The sequence below is a fragment of the Poecilia reticulata genome, chromosome 19 (genome assembly GCF_904066995.2).
Source record: "Poecilia reticulata chromosome 19, P_reticulata-male-v2, whole genome shotgun sequence".
Classification (NCBI taxonomy): domain Eukaryota; kingdom Metazoa; phylum Chordata; class Actinopteri; order Cyprinodontiformes; family Poeciliidae; genus Poecilia; species Poecilia reticulata.
Window position 1 is genome coordinate 25183240 of NC_088848.1, and position 16242 is coordinate 25199481.

Here is a 16242-nt window from a genome sequence, read left to right on the forward strand (position 1 = left end):
ATAAGCTAAAGAGTGACTGATCTAATTCCTTTTCTGGGTTAAAGTGAGTACTCCACAATTGTAAGTTAGTTCTAAATCCTTTTCTGGGTTAAAAGTAATATAAACTAAGCAGTGACTGTTCCTGTTAAGTATTTCTGGATTCCAAGTTCGTAGTTATTCTAATTCTAATTCTGATTCCATTTCTGGGCTGTATAATATTGATTTAAATAGGCGTACTCCACAAACAAAAAAGAGGAATGGACATTGAATATTGTTACCTGCCCTTCTGACAAAACAAAGCAAAGACGCAAGTGAAGGGGGTGATGTCAAAGGGCCATGAAGGAACGTTACTGAGCATCCTGGCAGAGTCCGATAGAGGTATTGTTATCAATCCATGATGTCCTTAGGAGCGTTTAGCTTCTTTGCAACTCCATGGATACAGGAGGGAAGAGCGTTGCGTTTACATATCTTCGAGGAGATTAGAGATATGCAGCCCTTCCAAGGCCACACGGGGAAAGCCAATTCAGAAACAGAATGTCTTAGGTCGGGAAGATTATACATTTCAATCTTCCCTAAAGTCTCTCCGATACATCTCAGTTCCCAATCATCCAAATTAGTTTGGCCATTCCACTGAGCCGAAACTAGCAACTTTTCCAAGATCGATTCAACTCGTTAGTGAGTTTTAGAGTCCTCGTCTCTGTCCACACCAACAGTCTGAGTGTTTGCTAGTTCGGCCAAGTCCGTCATAAATTTGTTGATAATCCAGAAATCAACAAGCTGAAAACGGCAAAAATCCTGTTATGAATAAATCCAGGGTGAATCCCGCCGGGTGTGTCCCCCCAGGACAAGAGAGCTCTCCTGTGCCCAGACGTCTCGTCGAAAATAAGATCAATTGCATTGAGAGATCGGTTGACCAAATCCATAATTTGTAGATTTGGATGATGTGCAAAGAAAGGCTCCAAAAATATAGAAAAAGACAGGACAAAAACAGAGAAAGCAGGGCAGACTAGGGCAGGGAGAGAGCAGAGGAAAAAAGCGTCCACCTTCATCGAGAGCAAGAGAGAAAAACTTTGTACACAAAATACAAAGTCCCCCTGGTCTATTCAGGAGTTCTAGGGAAGAGGGTCAAACCTTGAACCTTGTTTCTGGTCAGAGTTGGACTCTGCCAAGATTGCCCTTTGTCACCGATTCTGTTCATAATGTTTATGGACAGAATTTCTAGGTGCAGCCAAGGTGTTGAGGGGATCCATTTTTGGTGGCCTTGGGATCACATCTCTGCTTTTGACAAAGGATGTTATTCTGTTGGCTTCATCAGGTTGTGATCTATTCCTTTTGCTGGAGCAGTTCGCAACAGTGTCAAGCTGCAGGAATGAGGATCAGTGTCTCCAAATTCGAGGCCATGATCTTGAGCCAAAAAAGGGTAGAATGCCTTCTCTGGGCTGGGGAAAACATCCTGCCCCAGGTATAAAAGATTAAGCATCTTGGAATCTTGTTCATGAGTGAGGAAAAATGAAAAAGATCAATAAGCAGATTGGTGCAACATATGCAGTGAATCGGGCACTGTATTGCTATGTCATGGTAAAGAGAGAGCTGATTCAAAAGGCAAAGCTCTCAATTTTACCAGTTAATCTATATTTCAAGTAAATATAGATTTACATAAATATAGATTCCGGTAAATAGATTGGGTGAGAGCCTCTCACCCCATCTACTCTGAGTCTCTGAGTAGACTCCTGGGACTCAGACTAGGGCTGCTGCTTCTCCACATCCAGAGGATCCAGTGGAGGTGGCTCGGACATCTGGTTAGGATGCCTCCCAGGTGAGGTGTTCCAGGCACGTCCCACTGGGAGGAGGCCAAGAGGAGACCCAGGATACTCTGGAGGGACTATGATGTGATGTAATATTAAAATTACATCACATCATAGTCCCTCAAGGGACTATGATGGGAAGATAAAGCAAATCTTCCCAAATTAACATCTTTATCTGCTTTTCTCAAAACCAAAATCAGCCATTTCACATATTGTATTTTAGAGGGATCCATGATTAGTTGTGTTCATAGACTTTATTTGAGAAATATTTACTTTAGATGTAAAATCAATACCCTCTCCATGGGCTGCCACCTTATGATGGTGGAGGGCTTTGAGTGTCCCACTCAATATCCTAAGAGCTGTACTGTCTGGGGTTTCACGCCCCTGGTAGGGTCACCCAAGGCAGACAGGTCCCTAGGTGAGGAACCAGACGAAGCGCAGCCTGAAGGCCCCTTATGACGAGCAATACCATTGGAATCAGTTTTCCCTCGCCTGGACGTGGATCACTGGGGTCCCACCCTGCAGTTGGGGCACGCTAGCGAGCGCCTGGTGACTGGGCTTTTACCCATGAAGCCCTGGCGGGCTCAGCCCAAAGAGGAGACATGGGTCCCCCTCCCAGGGGCTCACCACCACATGGTGCCATCTGTGGGAAGGGCCAAAGGGGTCGGGGGTGCAGTGCGGAATGGGTGGTGGCCGAGGGCGGGAAACCTGGCTATCCGATCCTTGGTTGCAGAAGCTGGCTTTTGGGATGTGGTGGGGAAGGAGCCTGAGTTAATGTGTGAGGTTAAGTGGTTCCTGCGAGAAGTAGTTGGTCTCACCTTGATGAGTGTGTGGCTATGGTTCTGGAACCAGTCTCCTGGAGAGGGGTTGGACTCTGGAATTGCCCATGGTGAGAGGCGCCGGGCAGGAGTGGGCATACTTGTTGCCCCCATCTTGGTGCCTGTACATTGTTTGTCCCGGTGAATGAGAGGGTAGCCTTCCTCTGCCTATGAAAGGGGGGACAGATTCTGTTGTGCCAACCAATTCCCTTTTTGGAGTACTGGAGAGTGGCCCTCCTGGGGACTCATTTGTTCTGCTGGGGGATTTCAATGCCCAACGGCAATGACCCGATCTGAACTAGAGATGTGTTCTGTTGCTGGACTTATGTGCTTGTCATGCACTGTCCATAACAGGGAGTTCATATGTGCACTTGACACCAGGACACCCTAGGCCGCAGTTCAATGATAGACTGTCGTCATTTCATTGGATCTGCGGCCACATGTCTTGGACACTCAGGTGAAGAGAGGCGTGAAGCTGACCTGGTGGTGAGTTTGCTCCGGTGGTGGGGGAGGATGCAAAACATTACTTCTAGTAAGGTGTCATCATTAAATTCTTAATCGATTATGTTTCAAAAGCAACTCTAAATAACTGGGTTTTTAGTGTAGACTTGAAGGCACTCAGTGTTTCAGCAGTTTTGTAGTTTTCTGGAAGCTTGTTCTAGATTTGTGGCGAATAGAAGCCTGAATGCTGCTTCTCATTTGGTTCTGGTTGTGGGGATGCAGAGCAGATCTCGTTGAGACATAAGTCCTCTAATCCTCTAAGATGTTATTCAGGTGATAGACGGCCTACTTTGTAATGTGGCTCTGAAGGTTCAGGTCAAAGTCCATCACTACTCCCAGGTTTTGGGCCTGATCGCTGGTTTTTAGTTGTAGTAACTGCATTGACTCTAGACAATCCTCTTCCTTTTTTCTGTTAAGCTGGAGAAAGTTTTGGCACATCCACACACTTACCTGTTCTAAGCCCATCCAATTCAGTGATTGGATGGGTTATGTCTCTCCTGGTGACATCGTAATGTAGAGCTGTGTATCATCAACATAGTTGTGGTAGTTAATCTTATTTCCTGTTATAACCTGAGCAAAGGGGAGCATGTAGATATTGAATAAGTAGGTTTAAACCTTGGGATAACCTACATGTGACTTCTGTCCGTTTTAATAAGAAGTTTCCTATTGACAAAAAGAAATCCCTGTTCTATATGTAAGATTCAAACCAGTTGAGCACTGGACCAGAGAGTCCGACACAACTCTCCAGCTGTTTCAGTAATATGTTATGATCAACAATGTTAAAAGCTGCACTGAGGTCCACCTCAGAGCAATGAGCACAGTGGTTCTTCCACAGTCCGTGTTTCTTTTACGAAGACAGTCTCTGTGCTGTGGTGAGCATGAAAACAACCACAGCAAAGACCTCAAAACGGTTGGTTATTGTTAGGAAGTCAATTACCATATTTTCCGCACTATAAGGTGCACCGGATTATAAGGCGCACCTTCAACAAATGGCCTATTTTAAAACTTTTTTCATATGCACCGCACTATAAGGCTTCAGTTTGGGTTGCCAATTTGTTCCGTACTCTATTACACATCCACATTCGTAAAGTACTTTATATAGTAGGCTGCCCCAATCGTTTCACTCACGGTGTTGGTGTTGCTGTTGCGATATTGTGCCCAACTGCTTTCTGGGTAACACAGACCAACAGACATGCTGCCGCCGCAGTCTATATAGTTGCATTTTATTCAAGCTGCAGTATATAACGTTAATAAAAAAAATTTTTCTCCATATTTGTAAAAGCTGGCACCATATTGTGACAATTTGTTCAAGTCAGATCATTTGAAAAAAATCAGTCTTCTCCACCTCCTCCCTGAACTACTATTACTGGCTAAAGTAGCGCAATATTCTGGCCTAAAACAACCAATAAAAACCAGGAGAAGGGTCTTAGTGCTGTCAATCAACCTCATTCACTCACTACTAACTGTGCTAATGGTGGAGAAACAACTTATTGTTGCGAAACTTATTGCTAGCTACAGCATAGCACAGGGCAAGGGGAAGGAGGCTGAGCAGCCACACGAGATTGTGATTTACATCGCTAAAACCCACCTCTTGCCTCTGATTGGTTCTTTCTAGATAGCACTGGGAGAAGGCAGATAAAATACATTTTTCACAGATTATCTCTCATGCCATACTGTCACAACATAATAATTTTAACAAATATATAAAAAAATGTTTTTTTTTTATAAAAGTTACATACTGCAGCTTTAATTTCACTTAAGAGAGGATAGGCCAGGAGGGACGTGGGATAGAGCTGCTGCTGTCTGACTAATCTAGAAGCAATCTAGATTTTGAGAAATCTAGATCGTTTCATGTATATTTTGCACGTTGCCTATAACTGTTGCACATGGGGAGAAACATTTCAGTAATCTAAAACGGATAGAAAAAATGTAAATGTAAGACTAGCAGTGAATATTATGCTAGTCTCAGTATTGAACAAAAAAAAAGCAAGGCAGTTGCAAGCCTTTAAAAATTGTGACGCTTTTGATGGGCCACAAAGACTCAAGAAATTGTTGCGCAGAGGAGTCCAATTGAATTTTTTGTCATGGGGCCCAAGATTCCTGGCAGTGCCCCTGCTCCCACGACCCGACCCTAGATACGCATAAGATGTTTTGTTTTGTAAAAACAAAACAGTAAAAATACTGTAAGCTGTTTTTTTTTATGAATTTAAATATTTTCCCATTTACATTGCCATGTTTATGCTGCAATGCATTCTGCGTAAATGACATATGCTAGGCCTAATTGCGCTAGCTTCATGCAGGACAGCAGCACTGAGTAAGCCTTTTCGATTTGAATCTTGAATTCCTGCATAAAGTTGCATCTTCAATCCATTTAAAATGGTTAGATTGTAGGTACAGACCCAGGTATTAATCAGTGTTAAAAAACAGCTAATGGAGAGCACAAATGCTACAGTAAATATATTAGAAACAAATACAAACCACCCATTCTTTCTTTTGTACTTACTTGACAAGAACATTGTTCTTCTGTAGGTAATCATACACGCTAAAGCCGTGGCTGGTTCCAAAGGCTACCAGCTTCCACTCCGAGTGTAGATTGAGGGCTGTTACTACAGCAGGAGGCTGGCACTGGACCACAGTGAAAGGCTGGAACCCTGGCGGGAAGAGCACAGGCTCCTCACGAACATCCAGTTGGGTGTGGCCCTAGAAGAATAGAGGCAATAAAACCGCTGTAACATATAGACACAGATATTGAGTATTTCCTCCCCATTTAATACTAGATTTGTAAGCTGTGTAAGCGCGTTTGTGTGTAATTTTGGGTTTACACAAATTGTAAACCTCAAAGAAACATTTGTGTGTGACTTCAACAACTTTCAAGTGTGCTTTCAAATGCACACACCCATATCAGGGTTTCCCCCAATGTATTATAAGCCTGGCGACCTGCCATGCTTTACTAGCTCCGTCGCCAGGCTAAGCGTTGCTTGTTTACGTTTCTAGGAAAATAATAATAAAAATAAATAAATTAAAAGAAATCGCTTTTTTGCCCTAAAGGATAGGTTTATAATAGATAGGTTTATAGTTTATGCATTTAAAGCCGACAGTGCGTGGACCAATCACACAGCTGCCTCGCGCGCAGCCGCTGCTTTACCTCAGCGTGGATAGCGTTTGTGGATAACGAGCAGCGCTAACCTCATCATGCAGGTTCAGCCCGGTGAGGAGCTTTCACGCTCTCCTCTGAGTCACACATCATGTTGATTTTATATTATTTTATTGTATTTTTAGTATTATTTTTCCGGTAACGATGCATCAAACCCTATCAAATGAGTTGTCTACTTAGAGTTAATGTGCACGGAGATCTGAGAAACTCGTCTCATAAACGAGAATAGTTTATGAGACGAGAATAGTCTCTGTGACTCTTATTAAAAACTCAACCGACACGAAATGAAAGATCTACTAAAGCCACATTAGCAGCATTGAATTAAATCTCCCGTTTGTTGCGCATCTCTGCGCAATGCAGCGGATTTACTCAATGTGCAGGGCCGGTCCAAGGCTGCATGAGGTCTTGAGTAGACTTTGACTTAGGGGCCCCTTTTGTTGCTAAAAATATTAGCCCCTCTAACAGCTTCTGTGTTAGATTTAGTGAAATATGGGAGAAGGAGCAGTGTAATTGACCAGCCTAAAAAGCAATAAGTTATAATAGCAATTTACTAATTTGTATTTGTAAATTCAAAGATTAAACTCACGGCATCAGATTGTTGCTATGGTAACAAAACAATCTAACTATGAATATTGTTCTTTGAAGTTTTACAAAGTAAACTTGCCAGCTCCTTAAAATCTTGCATCTAAGTGTTTAACAATTTAAAATCTTTTAATTTATGTATGCCTAAACAATTGAATCAAATTTAACAGCATTGCTCATCTCAATAAACAAGTGTTACATTTATGCATCTGTGGTCTGTTTTATAATATTAGCGTTTATGTGGCCCCTGAAGGCCTGATGGAGCCGCTGACTTAATTTGTATTAAACAGAAGCGCAAATTTGTTGTTTTTAGACTAGTTGTGGGTTTAAATAGCATTTCACTGGAGATGTTTTCCCGTAACATATAACACTTTTACATTTCTTGTCAACTTAACATCTTTTAATACAAAAACACGGTGGACCGCCTCAACCACCAGGCTTAGCAAGTTTTCTGGAGGAAACCCTGCATATTAAGAAATCAATACAAAATTTACACACACACACACACACACACACACACGCACACACGCACACACACACACACACACACACACACGCACACACACACACACACACACACCCGACCCCCCCCCCCACACACACACACACAACATACAAATTAAACAATAACATCTAAAAGATTTTTTAACTTCAACCTCGCAAATGTGGTAATTACACATTCCAAAAGAATCTTACAAAAATACAGATGGTTAAATTAATGTGCATAAATCACCTACTATGCACAGAGAAAACAACTTGTACGCACAGATCATTTTGCAAGTGCACAAGGATTTTTGAGACTCATTTCACACTTCCAAGAGCCTCAAAGATTAATCTGTAAATTAATTTAAATGTTGGTGGAAAGCTGGGTTGTCAGAGTTTTGCTTTCGTCACAGCACAAGTAGGCAGTGACAAAGGGCAAAGACATTTTTCCTTGGAAAATTGAGTACCTCAGTACTCAATAATTGCAACACAATACAACATTTATTTTGTATTGATAATTTCTTGATATTGGAGTGGGCATAGGAAAAAACATATCAACGTTACCAAAGTCATGCAAAATGTTTTTTTGCGACTTACAAATCATGTTTTACACACAAAATATTCAAAGCAATACAAAACAGGCTCACAGTTTACAAATTCAGATATTTTTAGAATTTTCTCTCCATAGAACATGCCTTTGGTTTTAAGGCATTGTGAAGCAGCCAGTGAGTCCTACAACAACTTCTTTAAGGCATTCTAATAAATAAAATTGTTTAAGCAAAATTTCTGACTCAGTATTTCTGACTCAATATGCACATTTCATATAAATGTGCATATTGTTGAACAGTCATGTGTTTCACAGGGAACATTTATTGCAGTTGTGCAACATGATTGGTAACACAGAAAAACGGAAGAGGACAATCTGAAAAAGGTCCAGAATTGTCAAATATTTTACACACATGAATCCATGCCCCAGTTTTCAGCTGGAGGACAAAAAAATAAAAAAATAAAAAGCTTGCCTATGATGACTACCAATGGTTTTAGCTGTCATGCTGTAAACATAGCGCACTAAAACTTATATCTGGCAACTTTTGAGGTACCATATCAAGCAAATTTAAACTTCGTGTGTTTTATTGAGAAACTTGGCCGATGTGACATGGTACTTGTGTTCTTTGCCAACTTTAGCCACGTGAAGACTCATTTTAGCTTAATTACAAAAGCCCCTAATGAAGACATGCTACCAGATGTGGAGGATGTTAACGAGAACCAGCCATGATCACATTTCCGGATACCTTCAAAAAGCTGCTTCCAGGAAACAAAGACTGGAAGATCTCCCAGTCTGCAGAGCGCTACAGAAAGGTTATAAAGAAGGAGATGGCTGACACGATCCAAAAGTATATATAGATTTTTTTTTTATTTTCTTGTAATATTTCATCAACTTATTTTATAATCGTTTTGTACAGTACTTTGGTGCAGTTTTAAACCTGTTTTTAAAGTGCTATATAAATAAATTTGACATCGACAAAAGAAAAAAAATTGTAATGGGGCCAAATGTATAAATATTACATTGGGAGAAAACTCCTCCCAATGTACAAGTACACTTAGAGTAAGGACTATTGAAACAACCTTTTTTCAAATGAAAGGATACAATATTTCAGAATTATAATATGCTGAATTGGAAGCTAAACCCCGTGGAATAAAACAAAGGATTATTTGTTAATTCTTAAACAAAGTTTTTATTCTAAAACTAAACTGGTAGTTATAACTAGTCCAATGCGTTCCACTTTACTAGAGGTAAAAAGAATATTCCATCCATCCATCCATCCATTTTCTTGCACCCTTGTCCCTTAGTGGGGTCGGGAGGGTTGCTGATGCCCATCTCCAGCTAACGTTTCGGGCGAGAGGCGGGGTTCACCCTGGACAGGTCGCCAGTCTGTCGCAAGGCAACACAGAGACACACAGGACAAACAATCATGCACACACACACACACACACGCACCTAGGGGCAATTTAGACAGACCAATTAACCTGACAGTCCTTTTTTTGGACTGTGGGAGGAAACCGGAGTACCCGGAGAAAACCCATGCATGCACAGGGAGTATATGCAAGCTCCATGCAGAAAGACCCGGGCCGGGAATTGAATCCAGAACCTTCTTGCTGCAAGGCAACAGCTCTACCAACTGCGCCACTGTGCAGAATATTAAAAAAAGAATATTAATTATTACAGCATTTGTTAGCGTAATAACACTTAGTGACATTTATAACTGGTGCTACTTTACTTGAGGTACGGGGAAATATTAATGGCAATTAAAATGGTCTCATGATAGTCACAGTCAAGACTAACAACAAATGGCAGGTAAATATAATTATAAAGATACATAACTATTATAATTTTGATAATACTTATGACATTTGTGACATGATTATTCTTGTTTAATGTCAAGTAGTCAAAGAGTGTCTGTCTTTATTAATGTCAAGTTGTCAGACATTTTTAACAATGTCAACTTTGCTTTAAAAGTGTCATATGTGTCATTCGGTGTTCACACTGCAGCCTGAAGTGACCCAATTCTGAATTTTTTGCCGGGGCCGTTGACACTGCCACACATATGAGACCTGTACGTGTTCTGCAGTCTGAACAGGCAAACGACCTGAAAGCGTACCGCATGCGCAGCAGAGGGCGCAGCGTTCTCAGAGTTCTGCCAACTGCCATAAAAAGAAGTGCTCAGTGTTTTCGGAAGTAAACATGGATGCTAACGGTGGAGCATATGGAGTAAAAATAATCTCAAAATATCTGTGCGCGTGTAAAAATATCTGTGCGTGTGTAAAAGTATCTGTGCGTGTGTAATACTGGATTTGTAACTCGTGTAAGCATCTTTGTGTGTAACTTTAGATAGCTGTAGCTGTGAAACATGATTTGTAAACCGTAAAAAAAAAAACCTTCTCCTACGCTTATAAATGTTGAAAACGTACGCATGAGTCGCCACACACACACACACACACACACACACAAAACTGCATTTACGCACACATCCGGTTACGAGTGCACAAGTATTTTTGAATCTCATTTCACGCTTCCAGATCTCCCAGATTTGTGTGTAGATGGTGCATTTACATGCTAGCAGAAAGCTGGGTCATCTGATTTTTACTCCGAGTGTAGTGTTTTTATCCTTTGTACGTTTCTCACTGTGCTTATGCCGAAGTGGCAAATACGTTTGTGGAAAACAGAATATGTCAGCACTTCCTTATAATATTCCAAAAATGTTTATAGACATATTGTGCATTTTTGAGCGGTACAGGAGACTAAGTGGTCTGAAAAACGACCACTGGGTGGCGGAATGGTTCGCTGGCCAAAAAGGCAGGCAAACCAAGAAGCAAGACGAAGCGTCTTGGTGGTCTGTTTTGGTCTGTCCTCTGAACTAAGTAGAAGTAGAAGCTCTCCAATTATAATGAGACATCAAGTAATTATAAATCATTTCAGATTACGTTTTACTGTAATTCACTCTGCAGTGTTTGAGAGTCTATCTTCAGTCTTAACTTTAACCCAGGTTGATCTAGTTTTATGATGCCGAAGTCGGTAAGCATCTTCAGATTATGGCAGTTATGGATGTTGGTCACCATCACTGAAACCGTACTTTGTTGCTTTAGCAGTATTGAAGGTACTGCAGGAACATTATCTGCTGCTAGACTTTATTCACCAGAACTGAAAGGCTCTTCATTTATGTTGACTTCTCAACATACTTAAGAATTTAGTCTAATGTAACCACATAGGCCTGTCACAATAATCAATAATATGATTATGATATGATAAATTAAAACAAACTCAATCATTTCCATTGGCCTGATTTATCATTCATCTCTTTTTTTCCTCTCTTTCTACCAAAAACTGGATAATAAAAGTCTTCAGTTTGGTACTTTGGTCTTGACTAGCCCTTATTTTGGAAGGCAATTTTGTTTACAAAGACTTCAAAATTCATTTTATTAGTTGTTTTCTTTCTTTATTTTGGATGATAAAAAGGGCTTCCAGGTCCAGTGTTAAATATTCATTAGAATTTAAAGTTTAATGACCTTTGAGAATGTGTTCTTGCATTATTAGTTTGTCATTACCATTACATTACTTAAAAAATGGTCTCAAAAGAACAATATTATCATTTGTCGAGATAATTTCTGGAACAATTTATCATACAGTAAAATTTTTCAACGTGACAGACCTATTCACACATCCTCCAGAATCTTCAGATTAAACCGTGTTTGTGTCTGGATTTCTGAAATACACAGAGACGCCATTTCATCTGGCCTTAAACAAATATATACCTCATCTGCAAACCAGGACTGACCTGCTTTTCCTGTTTGTCTTCATTTCAAGTTGATTAATGTAGATGGTAAAATATTATTCAGATTGTTTAGATTTTCACAAGCAGTAAATTTCTCTCAACTGATATTTTGACACAACAGCTAATAAAGACATACTTAAGAAAAATAAATATGTTATGCATTTATTTAAAGCACCATTGCAAAATAGCCTTCACAGCAAAACATTTAGTGCGTACATATTTGATCAACATAAATAGAAAAATTTCTACAAACATTGTGATTCAAGTAATTTTCAAGTTCAGCAATGTTCTGTCAAAGTCAGGTTTGTCAGTGCATCAGCTGTTCAGGAAAATCAACATAAATTTTTTCTAACACTAACTGTCTATTTGTACTTTTCTCTGCATCTTCAGACAATCTGCAGCAGCTGAGATTCTGGGAGGTTCAACACCAAAACCTGAAAATTTAAATTGTGCCGTTGATAGGACCAAGGCTCCTTTCAAACAACTACAGTAGTTAACCTGCTCTGTTGATAGATGTTATGGTGTCTCCTTAATCTGTACAGACTGACCTTGGTCTTCTTTGAATACACAGCTTTATGTTATTTTCTTTTGTTAATTGATTATAGTAAATATTTGAACATTCATGTAAATTTTAAGACATTTCATTGCTAACTTTAGGTAGCTCTGTAACCACCCATGTTAATTTGAACCTATTTTGTCAAAGATTCAACAGATTTGGGTAAATCTTAAATATTCCATCTGTCCTTTGTGTTCAGTGAGGTAAACAATTAAGTTAATTCAGTAAACACTTTTCTTTCTACAGTATAAATCAAATTATGTCTTTATTAAAATTATATATTTGGGACAAAACTTTTTTTCTGCCATAAAGCAGTGGTCAAACTATGGGTAAATGTTTGTAATTTACTTTCTACAAATGGAAACCAAAATGGTTTTAAAGTAAAGACACTATGAATACTCAACTACCTCACCACAGGTAAAGTTTCCACTGTATGCAAGTAAATGTGATTACAATTGTGTGAAAATTGTACAACTTTAACTCCAGTTCAGGAGGGTCGGTGTCCTCCAACTTTTAGATGTCTCTGCTATAACACATGTGAGTCAAATCATGAGGTCAGAGGTCATTAGCACGACTCTGGACAACTTGACTGTCCTAACCAGCCATTTGATTCAGGTGTGTTGGACCAGGGCATATCTAAATGTTGCAGGACACCAGACATCGATGCCTGCATCCGAGGATCCCGCATGAAAAGTGAGATTTTCGACAGCTATTGACACCTAGTTCTGCTGTGCGCATGGAGATTGAGGGCTATCGGCAAGAAGTTTTTGTCAGAGTGAAAAATTGTAGGGCACTGCCAAGAATGGTCAAAAACGGTGTGTGTCCGTGTTCCCCTATCAACCCCCTCTCCTTGGGCTTAGAAGAGGTTTTTGTATTTAAATGAAGTTGCTGGGGGCCATGCAAATGCAAATCAACTGTTGAGCACCAGCCTTTTGACTCTCATTCCTGTTGTAGCTAACCCATTTTACCTTCTGTTCACCTGTTTACTAGTTCCAGTACCTGGACAAAACCCCTCCGTGTTATTGAGAAATAATGAGATTTAAGTATGAAACAGGCATTAATGCTGAAAATGTTCTAATGTTACAAAGTCACACAAATGGAACAAATTTAATGTGACATTCACCATTGAGCACTGAACACACTTAGCTCAACTTAGGGATGTAACCGTAACACCCAAGTGTGCATATCAACATAAACTGCTCCTAACACACATCTACATGTGTGTTAGGAGCACTGAAAAACTTAGTTTTGGTTGAATTGATATAAAAGCAGAATATGCATGATTACATACAATAGACTTTGTGAAACAAAAGTCTATCCTCATTCCCGCAGCTGTTTTGCTAGTTAAGAACTACATATAACTCGCACATGATGAATCATTATATTCTGTATAAACTAAAAAGGAGACAGCTCAAAGTAGAATTGAGTAAATAAACAGCTACACATTTTAAAACATTTGAGCAGTTAATTATAATAAAAAAATACACTGTCACGTAACTTTTGAAAAAATAACGTTTTAGAATGTATTTTTTTCTGTCAACTTTCATTTAACACTCCAGTCCAGTTGGTGGCAGTAATGCGCTTTCATAGTTTTCAAGCAGCTGCCATTAAACTCCAGAGGAAGATTTGCACTGTTGCTAATGAGCGCTACTGCTAAACATGAACGAAAATGCCCATGCGTTGTGTGAAATGGTGGAAAAAGTCCTATTTCACAGACCTACTTTTTCAGTATCGTTTTGATATTAAGCAATGTCCCGGCGGAAAACAACAGATGACACCGCGGCGGTCCAACAAGGTCGAACTCACGGTAAGAAAAGCTTTTATGAATAGCGTGCACATGCAGCGAGGCTAGTTGCTTCGTTTGTTTCTTACAGAAAGTGGTTTGTCGTTTTCATAATGCCAAAACAAGTGTAGGGTGAGATTTCGTATTGTATTTTTTATTTTTATTACATGTGATGTTCTGAACTCTTAAAAATACTCGCATCTTCTTTGATTTTTTTCAGACCTGAAAAATGGCCAAGCCGTACCAGCTAGACCGAGGAGCTCTTACGGAGTCCACCAGGACGAAGTGAAATTCAGTAAGTTATGATTTCACATTTAGTCAATAGTGAACACTCGCTTAATTGTAAGGAAAACTGATCTTCCGGTTATTTTATTTATTTTGTTATAACGCAGTACAGCAAGGCAGAGTGTGGTAAGCAGTAGAGATCGACAACATGGCGGACAGAGGGCGGATATCAGGACGTAGCCATGAAGCCGGTGTTACGTCAATCCGCGTTTCCCCATCAGATACGGTTCCCCCTGCGTCTTCTTGCCGCTCAGCCCCGCCCACGCGGCAAAATACGCGCGTGCTCGTGCAGAGCACTGAGAAAGCACGCGCGTAGGGAACTACGGACACCATGAAAGCTCAAACATGTTTCAGTGAAGTTGTCACTTTCGTCACGTTTTTGCGGGAAACAAATAGTAATAATACTAATAACAATAATAAAAAATAATAGTAATGATAAATACATATATGTCACATATAATTATTATAAATGTATATATATATATATATATATATATATATATATACCTGACATGATCCATGCCTACTGGCTTAAGAAACTCACTGCCCTCCATGAGCGACTGGCAGCTCAACTGAACCAGCTGCTACAAAATGGGACTCACCCTGAATGGTTAACTGAAGGGCGAACAATCCTGATACAGAAGGAACCCTCGAAGGGTTCAGTCCCATCCAACTATCGGCCAATAACCTGTCTCTCTACAACATGGAAGCTCATGTCAGGCATCATAGCGGCTAAGATAAGCGGGCACATGGATAAATACATGAGCAAGGCACAGAAGGGCATAGGCATAAATAGCAGAGGAGCCAAACACCAACTCCTTGTAGACCACACAGTTGCCCGAGACTGCAAAACCCGACACACCAACCTGTGTACCGCTTGGATTGATTACAAGAAAGCCTATGACTCAATGCCACACACTTGGATCATTGAATGCTTAGAGATGTACAACATCAATAGGACTCTAAGAGCCTTCATTGCAAACTCGATGGGGCTGTGGAAAACCACCCTTGAAGCCAACTGCAAACCACTTGCACAAGTGTCCATCAAATGTGGCATATACCAAGGAGATGCTCTGTCCCCACTGCTGTTCTGCATAGGCCTGAACCCTCTCAGCCAAATCATCAACAAGACTGGCTACGGATACCGACTCAAGAATGGGGCTATGATCAGTCACCTCCTCTACATGGATGACATCAAGCTGTACGCCAAGAGCGAGCGAGATATCGACTCACTGATCCACACCACCAGGATCTACAGCACTGACATTGGGATGTCATTCGGACTAGAGAAGTGTGGTCGGATGGTTACAAAGAGAGGGAAGGTCGCCCACACAGAAGGGGTCTCACTCCCAGAAGGAACAATAGCAGACATAGAGCACAGCTACAAGTACCTGGGAATACCACAAGCAAATGGCAACCTCGATGAGGTCACAAGGAAAGGAGCCACAGCCAAATACCTCCAACGAATAAGGCAAGTCCTGAGAAGCCAGCTCAATGGCAAGAACAAGATCCGTGCAATAAACAGCTATGCCTTACCAGTAATCAGATACCCTGCCGGAATAATTAGCTGGCCAATGGAAGAGATGAAGGCCACGGATGTCAAGACTAGGAAGCTACTAACCATGCATGGAGGATTCCACCCCAAATCCAGCACCCTGAGACTGTACACGAGCCGTAAGGAAGGAGGCAGAGGACTAGTGAGTGTGAGAGCCACTGTCCAGGATGAAACATCCAAGATCCATAAATACATCAAGGACAAAGCCTCAACAGACGATGTGCTCAGCGAATGTCTCAGGCAATGGGGAACAGAAGACAAGGTGCTGGAAGTACCACCATGGGAGGACAAGCCCCTACATGGGATGTACCACCGACAAATAACTGAAGTGGCTGATGTCAGGAAAACCTACCAATGGCTGGAGAAAGCTGGACTCAAGGACAGCACAGAGGCTCTCATCCTGGCCGCCC

The 16242-nt window shown here is 40.7% G+C and overlaps 1 protein-coding gene and 1 long non-coding RNA gene across 2 annotated transcripts in view; one reads left to right on the forward strand and one right to left on the reverse strand.

Annotated features, from left to right (window-relative positions):
- llgl2 (LLGL scribble cell polarity complex component 2) overlaps positions 1 to 16242 on the reverse strand; it is a 107459-nt gene that overhangs the window by 9800 nt on the left and 81417 nt on the right. The window contains exon 16 of the mRNA XM_008438116.3: positions 5607 to 5803. Within this exon, the coding sequence (XP_008436338.1) occupies positions 5607 to 5803 (197 nt within the window). The remainder of the gene's footprint in view (positions 1 to 5606; positions 5804 to 16242) is intronic.
- Positions 1 to 16242, forward strand: part of LOC145549086 (uncharacterized) — a 29803-nt gene that overhangs the window by 6574 nt on the left and 6987 nt on the right. The gene's annotated exons all lie outside the window — the stretch shown is intronic.